We start from the raw sequence: 10,077 nt of genomic DNA on the forward strand, positions 1-10,077 counted from the left end.
AAGGAAAACGTTTGATTTAATAAAACTGTTTTCCGATTTTAACTCATATTTGCAAAAAAATATTTGTCATTACCTGAAAAACTTGCAATTTTTTCTATTAACTTTCAAATRTCTTGAAAATAGTTTTTGTCGAACTTTTTTTTGTTGGTGAGCACAAAAGCAATACTGAAACACTTTTTTTGACCACAATGTATATAACAGATTTTCTTATCTCATTTTTTTATTGTTTATATCAAGCTGAATTAAAAAGAAAAGTAAAAAAACTTAAAACTTCCAATATTTCATTTGGTTTTTCCTGAAAACTTTCTTGAGTCCATTCATCGATTTTAAAATGAAAATTCTTAGTCACATTTTTTTCAACAACAAAAACAAAAAAATCATCYAAATCTGCTTTTCATTGAATTATCGAAAACCAGAGATCGAACGGAGTTACAGTTCAAATTTTTGGAATGAAAAAAATTAAAAACGCTCGATTTTGATGATTTTGCATCAATTTTAGGTCATTTCAGTGTAAAAATCAAAAATTTCTCTCGGATTTTTCAATTTTTTTCTGTTTGAATTTTTTCAACAAACCTTGCGACAAGAATCCGGCCTCAATGAGCCTCGCCTCCATCAGAAGCTTCGGCACCAGCAGACAAAACGCAATGACCAGATGCACAAAAGGCGCCGTGGGGCCCCCATGTCTAAACAATCGACAACTCCCATTATTCGTCAGAATCTCATTGGCCGGCTCCTTGCTGCACGTGCTCAACTGCCGCCCCAACTTGAACCCATCATTGGCCAAATTCCCAATTTTGAACAGGGTCGCAACCAGAAACAGCGGAAGCAGCAAAATCGCGGCCCCCGTCAGGCCCAAACTGCAATTCAGCTCCAAGTACGGCACTGGCAGGTTCTCGGGCCACGCCAACAGCGAGTACCCCAGAATCCTCTTGACGCATTTGACGGCGGTGTAGGCCTGCAAGGCCGTCCCGAAGACGCCATACCACAGCGACCACAAGTTGTTCAAATGGAGGCAAGTGCAACACCCGGGCTTGGGTCTGGAGGGCTTGGGGTGCGGTTGTGGCGCTTCTGCCATTTTCGCTTTTATGTCATTGTTGTTCTCGTAAATGTTGGGGGTGCTGCGAGAGGACGAAGACATGACGAGTCACTTCGTGGCAGTGGTGGGGGGAGTGCTGGAGCGCCCCAAAGACGTCTTAAATAAATAATAATAATAACTTTATTTAACGGTAATATCCTTTACATTAAGTAATAATAAAATTATAATAGAAAACGAATCACATACCAGGTGAATAAAAAGTATGGAACCAAACGTTTTTTGCTTAAACTATTTATTTTTTTGAAAAAACTAATTGATGAGTGATAAAGTACTATAAAAATGTGATGATTTAACAAGTATAAAAATTTTCGAAATTTCCTTTTGTTTTTGAGTTCTACAAAAAAAAATATTTTTTTAAATGGCAACCCACTATAAAATCATTTTTCTCATAAAAGCTATACTCTAAGGAATACAACTATCTGCTTTATATTTAATTTTTTCAAAAAAATTTTTTCACATAAATTGCGATTTTGACAAAAAAAAATCGCATAACTCTAAAACAAAACAAAATTTCGTTCTGAAAATGCGATCATATTTTTTATATTATTTTAATTTANTGTTTTTGAGTTCTACAAAAAAAAATATTTTTTTAAATGGCAACCCACTATAAAATCATTTTTCTCATAAAAGCTATACTCTAGGGAATACAACTTTATATTTAATTTTTTCACATAAATTGCGATTTTGACAAAAAAAAATCGCATAACTCTAAAACAAAACAAAATTTCGTTCTGAAAATGCGATCACATTTTTTATATTATTTTAATTTATATTAATTATTATTTTTTGGAGGCAAATGATTAAAAATAACACGGCTTGGTTCCATACTTTATATTCACCCTGTATAAACATAATTAAAGAATACTAAATGACTAACTCAACGAAACTTTTAGAAAACACTTGAAGCTATTGAAGGATTTAAAATTAAAAAAGTCCAACTTGACACTGTACAGGGTACTGCATTTTGGATGTCTGAATAGACAAAAATTTTAGCGAAATCTAAAAAAATTCATATCTTCGTTATTATAGAAGATACGCATTTGAAATAAAGACATTATACAGGCARTTTTTAATGTAGAATTTAATAATGTAGTTAACAATTTTTTTCAGTTATTGGTTTAGCCGTAATAAGGTAAACTTGTATTTTTTTAAATAGAAATCATAGGCGGCTTTAGCAATTTTAAAAAGCTTTTTTTTTTCTGACCTAAAAAATATATATTTGTAACAGATTATTTTTTATAATTATACTTAAAAAGTGAAATACATATTTTGTTTGATAATAGTTGGCCATGGAAAAACTATTTCACTCCAAATGTGTAAATAATAATCTATAGAAGTTTTGTGAACTGTAAAATAGYTGAAAAAATAGATAAAATTATAAAAATTTAAAAAATACGATACGTTAGAAGTATTGAACAAATARGCGAGAGCATTAGAATAAAATTATTACATATTTTTAAAAAATTAAAAAAATAGAAAAAAAAATGTGTCAACAGTCAACACAATTAGAAAAAAAAATTTTTTTGATGATCTAATGGAGGTAGGATAACGTTCCACATAGACGGAATTTMGGTATTTGAATCGTCATTTTTGTGTCATATAAAATATATTTTATTGAAGAATTAAAGTGCTTTTTTTACAACACTCTAAGTATCACTAGAAGTTACAGTTGTAATGTTAGCTTGTGTAAAAACAAAGAAATGTTAATAGTCGCCAATAACTTGATTTACGATTTATTTTGCATTTTTTTCATTACTTAGTACTTAGAAAACTTTACACATTAGTGACACTGGTTGAATAATATAGTTTAAATCCTTTTAGTTGAAGAAGCAACATTTTTTCATGGCCAACTGAGAACAAAAATCAAAGATAATTTTTTGCTAAAAATGTATTATAATATTTTGTTACAAATATATATTATTTAGATAAGAAAAAAACAAGCTTTRTAAAAATGACATAGCCATCTATGATTCTCATTTAAAAAAATAGAATTTTATTTTATTACGGCTAAACAAACAATTGAAAAAAATTGTTAACTGCACTATTAAATTCTACGTAAAAAAGTGCCTATACAATGTCTTTATTTCAAATTTGTGTCTTCTTTAATAAGAAAGATATGAATTTTTTTAGATTTCGTTAAAATGTCAATTTTTGTCTATAAGTCGAAAACAAAAGACGATAGCGGGGGGGAATGCGGTTTTAACCACTAGTATTTCCTCAAAAAATGAGCCCCAGAATGTTATACTCGTTTTTGGCTAAACCTCTTAGTTTTGGAGATTCCCTATTCGGACATCTAAAATGCAGCACCCTGTACATGTTACAAATTCTTAAAAGATCATTTAGAGGAGAATTAAACAGATAATTATTGTGTGCAAACGAAATTTTGAATAATTGGTTTGATCTACTATTCTACTGTGGAACGTGAAAATTAATTAAATTTAGTATTGAAGTCTCATTAATCAAATTATTTAAAAGTTTATAAACAAAACATAAAGCCTGATATCTTCTTCTAATTTCAAGTGTAGAAAGAGACAAATAATTTAATGAAATATTGTAATCATCTTGCACATAATAAAGCAGCAACCATTTTATATATTTAAAAAACTTTAACTGTATTGCTTCACGCCTACCAACATGAATTTTGTAATGCGGATTCCAGATTATCGAACCATATTCGAGGATTGAACGTATGTACGTGTGAAACAAATAGCAAATAGCTCTACAAATGATAAATTCAAGGTGTTGAATAAAAGTTAATTTACTATCAAGTAATATACCTAAATCTCTCACAGACTGTTTTACTGTAATTTTTGTACTATTAATAAAATAATTCGGTAGGGTTAGAGAGATTTTCCTGTTGAAAACTATAAACTGAAACTTTTCAACATTTAAAAACATTTTGTTATTTGCACACCAGTCTTGTAACTTATTTAAATCAGATTGTAGTACTGACATGTCACGAGATTCCGAAACCTTTCTAAATATCTTAAGATCATCAGCAAATATACGATAATCACTATTAAAATTACATCCTATATCATTAATAAAAATAATGAAAAGAAGTGGACCCAAAACAGATCCCTGTGGTACACCTGAAGGCACACTTTGTAAACCTGACATGTGACCGCCAATTTTTACTTGCTGGAATCGATCAGTTAGAAAACTGTGAAACCACTCTAAAAGCGAGCCAGCAAATCCATAAACAGACAGTTTTTGTAATAAAATGGAATGGTTGACCTTATCAAAGACCTTACTAAAGTCTGTATATACTGAGTGTATCTCCATACCAAGACCAAAAAAGTCCACAACTTCATTAACATAGGAAAAAAGATTAGAAATAATTGAACGCTTTTCAAAAAATCCGTGCTGTTCTGGAACTATAAGGCTACTTAGCTGAGAAGTTAATTTAGAAAGTACAATGGTTTCAAATAATTTAGGAATCGTCTGGAACAAAGGGGGTTAATAAGGTGGATGATGAGGCGACAAGTTGAGGGAAAATTAGCGATTGGGGCTTTCAGGCACAACAGAATTTAATTTAATTGAAATGTGTGTTTGGAGACCAGAAATAGGTTTATGGCGTTTATGTTTCGCCGAGTTCAAAGTCAATTCAAACGAGATGTTTATAAAATGTTTTTTTCTGACAAAATAAATAATCGAATCATCAAAATTTCTTGTTGGATTTGAGAACGATAAATCGGTGGAATCTCCATGACTCACTGGATGTTGCAGAAACTGAGTAAACAACTTGAAAAAACCCTTTGTGTGTCAGATAGAATTCTCCTTGCTTTCAGCCTCGTCGTGCAAAGAGCTACTTTCCTGAAAAACTTGCAGTTTTTTCTATTTTTTTAAATTTCCTGAAAACTAACTTTAGCTTTGCTTTGAAAGCACACAAGCAATTATGTAACTGATTTTTTTCTCATTTTTTATATTGTTTATATAAAATTCAATTTAAAAGAAAACTTAAATATTTCAAAATTCCATCAGCTTGTTCCTGAAAATTTCCTTAGATCCTCAAGGTTTTTTACGGTTTTTTTTTAATCTCATGAAACTTGTTTTTCATTGCATGATTGGTGACCAAATAAAATTATTGAGTTTTTGAAATATAATTAAAATAATAAAGGTTTTTTGACCACRTTGTATGAATATGACTTCTTGTTTCCGAGTTTTCTAATTTTTTTGTTTGGTTTCTGTAAAAGTAAGGAAAACGTTTGATTTAATAAAATTGTTTCTCGATTTTAACTCATATTTGCAATAAAAATATTTGTCATTTAATGAAAAACTTGCAATTTTTTCCATTAACTTTCAAATCTCTTGAAAATAGTTTTTGTCGAACTTTTCTTGGTGAGCACAAAAGCAATACTGAGATACTTTTTTTGACCACAATGTATATAATAGATTTTCTTATTTCATTTTTTTATTGTTTATATCAAGCTGAATTAAAAAGAAAAGTAAAAAAACTGAAAACTTCCAATATTTCATTTGGTTTTTCCTGAAAACTTTCTTGAGTCCATTCATCGATTTTAAAATGAAAATTCTTAATCACATTTTTTCTTTGTTTTCCTTATTTTTATACATTTTCAAATTTTGGAAAAGTTAAAACAAAAAATAAGTCAAAACTTTTATTTATTTAAACAAATAAATTTTGATAAAAAATAAATATTAATAAATTATTTACACAAATTTAAAGAAATCCAGCAATTGGGAATTGGAAGCCTGAAAATCCTTCTAATTTTTTCTATTTTGCTTTCTAAGTTTCCTGTAACCCATTTTTCGGCCTGTTTTTTTTTTTAGACCACAGAAAACTATTTAATTAGCATAAAAAAATTATTGGTCATCTTGTACCTATACAATAACATATACATATTCCATTTTTGGAAAAATTGTTAGACTAAATTGTTGCTTTGATTTTATTTGATAATAAAATAAAAAAGTCTAGAAACAATAAAATCTGTGGCATATTTAGTGGAAAATAATATTTTTTTAACCTTTTTCGGTTGTTTACTTTTGGGAGAACAGCTAAATTTGTAGGAATCTGTCTTGTTTTTTAAGACGCCACATGCCCTTCCTGGTCCAGAAGTAAAAAGCCATTTTGGGGTGTGTAAAAACAAGGTATTTTGTTAGTTTTTAGGGCGTTCTTCAGGTAATTTTGCATTATTTTGGAAGATTTTAAGGGTTTTTTCGAGTGCCCAATTTTTGATGGTCTACACATATTTGGATACTTTTGGCGTGGATAAGAATTAATGCTTTTTGAAAGGTTTTAGGCTTTTTTCGGTTGACTTTTGGGAAAACAGCTAAACTTGTAAGATTTTGCCTTGTTTTTTAAGACGCCAAATGTCGTGGCCCAGAAGTAACATTTTATACTCTACTTAAATTAAACAAAAAATTGTTATTTGAAACTCTGAACTACCCAAATTCTGCAAAAAAACACAAAAAGTAAATTATTACGAAAAATGTAATCATTATTTTAAAAGATTGTATCTACTAAACTGCTGAAATAATATTGAAAAATTCATTGAAATAATATAGAGGTTGCATTTAAGCTCAGTAAACAATTTGGAAAACTCCCGTATGTCAGATTCCATTTTCATGTCTAAACGTTTCAGAGCTTTGTTATTTCCTGAAAACTCTTAAATCCTCGCGATTTTCTTTGAAATCTCCTGAAACCTATTTTTCGTCCAATTTTCCTTTACGAAACCACACGCAAAAGAATCATTTGAACCATTTAACTGACTAAATCGTGCTGAAATAAATAAAAACAGACAACGATGCTCCATTTAAGTCGATTTCAGAAATCGAGAAAAATAACAAGCTGTTAAAATCGATTTTTTCTGGTATTAAAGTTTCAGGAGTCCTGAAATCTCCACTCAACTGTAAAAAATCGCTCGAAAGCACTCAAACTGATAAAAACTCGATTTCAGTCCCTGAAAGATGTAAAATCAAATTTCATGTAACAAAGTTTAAAGTTTCAAGAGTGTTTTAAAGTGCTTATCAGCAAAAAACACATTTCCATCCCGGAAACGCAAACCCGAATTTCCAATTTAAGCCCTTGTAATTCCGGCATCATCGTTCTAAACGGTTTGTTTTGAATCGATAATTCCGGTGTGTCACTTCCGGATTCCGGTAGCGAGACGAATTATTGCGAATCTTGCGATAGGTGCTTAAATAAATGAGGCGTGAAAATACCGGAAGAGTAATCGAAGAAATTTTCAGGAATTTTTTCAGACCACACCTAGGCGAAAATATCCCGAACCAATTACGATGGTCAATGCCCTGCCATTGTTTTGATTGGCGCAAGATCTCGAAATAAAAAAAACTCCGGTGCGAATGAGAGTCGAGTTCTTACCATTTTCGCAGCGCAACTGGTTTTTCGCTGTTCACATCGCAATTAAACCATCACAAGGACACTTGTGCTCACTCGACCTTCTTGTCAAAGATGCCGACGCTTCCATACACATAACCGCGCCAAGCCGTCTATTCAGGCGTCGCGAGCGTCGCAGGAAGTTAGTTTTGATCCGGCAACAATACTACGCGCCATGGCGGACATGCGCCCTGCCGGATTATTGATTCCGACGTCGATATTCACACAAGTTGCGAGATATTAAGATTCAAAACGAGACGGAGGAAGTTACTGAAGTTATTACCGATGCAGGAAGTTGTGGACACCACCAAGTCCAATAAATACTACGCGAGATAAATAAACTCAAATGATTGTTTGTCTATGACGAGTTACGAGCGACGATGAAAAATTTTGCCGGTTTCAGGGTGTTAAATGATGGAAACAAGCCGATTTTTCTATTTTCATCCACTGCTGAAGACGTGATATTCTTATTAAAGAAACTTTTTCATTTTGTTCAAAAGTTGCAATATTACACTTATAAGATGTTGGGTATATTTGACAAGAGTTAAGCTGCAGATTGGAGATATTTTATATTAAACTGAACTTTTTTTTTATACAGAATCTGGGCAGAAAAACTGAAAAATTATCCAATTATGTGTCTACGTGAAACTACCTACTTGTGGTACTTATTAAATTGTGAATTACCATTTTAAAAAAATCATATTGATCGAACATTTCTACGTTTTTTAACGAATTCAGATTTTTTTTCGATTCTCCAACGTTTCATGTACTTTTTTCAGTAAAAACATATTCTCAAAATTGAAAAACTGCAAACAACTTTTAATTTTTCATGTGTTTTTTCCTGAAACCTTTTTTAGTTCTTTAAGATTTTTCTGATTTTTTCCTTATCTTATGAAAAATTTTGTGATTAAATAATTTTGTTGAGGTTGTGAAATAACACATATTCACCTTGTATACCAGGTGAATAAATAGTATGGAACGAAGCGTTTTTCTCGTAAACTAACCACTTTACAAAAAAATAATTAATGTAGCGTAAAGTCCAATTAAAATGTGACCATTTATCAAGAATAACATTTTTCGAAATTTCTTTTAGTTTTCGGGTTTTAGAAAAAAAATTTTTTTTTAAATGGCAATCCACCATGATAATTTTTTTAATTAAAGATTATGATCTAAAAATGACCTTTAATTAAATAAAATTGTTTTTTAGCCAGTACTTTTTTTAATTAATTATTAAAGTTGCCTTCCGAGCTCATCACGAAAATTTTCCGAACTTAACCGAAGTGGTTGTTTCATGCTTTTCGTCATGGGAGAGCGCTGATTTCTATGCAGGTGCTTTGGGGTGGTTTCGAATGGACTAAAAATAGAAGAAAATGATTTGTTTTTACATTTTTTGATCCATCCGGAACCACCCCAAAGCACCTGCACCAAAAATCAACGAGGAAAGTCATGAAACGACTCCCTCGTTCAAGTTCGGAAAATCTTCGTGATGGGCTCAGAACGCAACTTTAACAATTTATTAAAAAAAAGTACTGACTAGAAAACAATTCTGTTTAATTAGAGGTCATTTTTAGATCATAATCTTTAATTAAAAAAATTACCATAGTGGGTTGCCATTTAAAAAAAAAATATTTTTCCAGAACTCGAAAACTAAAAAAAATTTCAAAAAATGTTATTCTTGATAAATGGTCACATTTTAATTGGACTTTACGCTACACTAATTATTTTTTTGTAAAGTGGTTAGTTTACGAGAAAAACGCTTCGTTCTATACTTTTTATTCACCTGGTATATGTTTCCGTGTTTTTTTAATTTTAATTTTTGCTTTTATTCTTTGCTACTGCTCTTATGACTATTCTTTCTTTAATAATTTTAAAAAATTGTTTTTTCTTTTGATGTAGTGAAATTATTCATCAATTTTAACTGATATTTCCATTGAAAATTTTTTAACAAAATTCTTCTTTGTTTTCATTATTTTTATATTTTATCAAATAATAAAAAAAAATGGTTTCAGCAAAAACAAATACTCTAAAATGAAACTTGATAAAATGATCCTTGGGAGACTTTATTAACTTAAGAAAACTGAAATCTTTTAATTTTTCATGTTTCATTTTGTGTTTTCGAGTTTTTTAAATCTTTTGCTTTTATTCTTTGCTACTGCTCTTATGGCCTTTCTTTCTTTATTAATAATAAAAACAATGTTTTTTCATTTGATGTAAATTTTAATTGATATTTCCATTGAAATTTTTTTAACAAAATTCTTCTTTGTTTTCATTATTTTTATACTTTATCAAATAATGAAAAAATTAGTTTCAGCAAAAACAAATTCTCTAAAATGAATCTTGATAAAATGATCCTTGGGAGACTTTATTAAAACTTAAAAAAACTGAAATCTTTGAATTTTTCATGTATTTATTCATGAAACCTCTCCTAGGTCCTTAAGATTTTTCTGTTTATTTTTTGATAATTCCATGAAATCACTTTAATAAATTTTTTATCTGTATGACGGTTCACTATATGAATTTTTGATTTTTGAAATAAAATTAAGCAAAACATGTTTTTTGACTACTTTTTAATGTTTTTGATTTTTCTAAATTTTGATATTTGCTTTTATTTTCTACTACTGTT

General features: G+C 30.0%; 1 protein-coding gene across 1 annotated transcript in view; it reads right to left on the minus strand.

Moving 5' to 3' along the window:
* Positions 1-7,577, minus strand: part of LOC123010055 (protein tincar-like) — a 9,155-nt gene extending 1,578 nt beyond the window's left edge. Inside the window, exons 1-2 of the mRNA XM_044406691.1 lie at positions 7,440-7,577; positions 574-1,192 (exon numbers count right to left, since the gene is read on the minus strand). Of these exons, the coding sequence (XP_044262626.1) occupies positions 574-1,138 (565 nt within the window). The 5' untranslated portion in view covers positions 1,139-1,192; positions 7,440-7,577. The remainder of the gene's footprint in view (positions 1-573; positions 1,193-7,439) is intronic.
* Positions 7,578-10,077: the final 2,500 nt, after the last annotated feature.

Source organism: Tribolium madens, unplaced genomic scaffold, assembly GCF_015345945.1.
Source record: "Tribolium madens isolate multiple individuals breed KSU strain unplaced genomic scaffold, Tmad_KSU_1.1 Scaffold_19;HRSCAF=116;Tcas5.2_LG9, whole genome shotgun sequence".
In the NCBI taxonomy this organism is placed as follows: Eukaryota; Metazoa; Arthropoda; class Insecta; order Coleoptera; family Tenebrionidae; genus Tribolium; species Tribolium madens.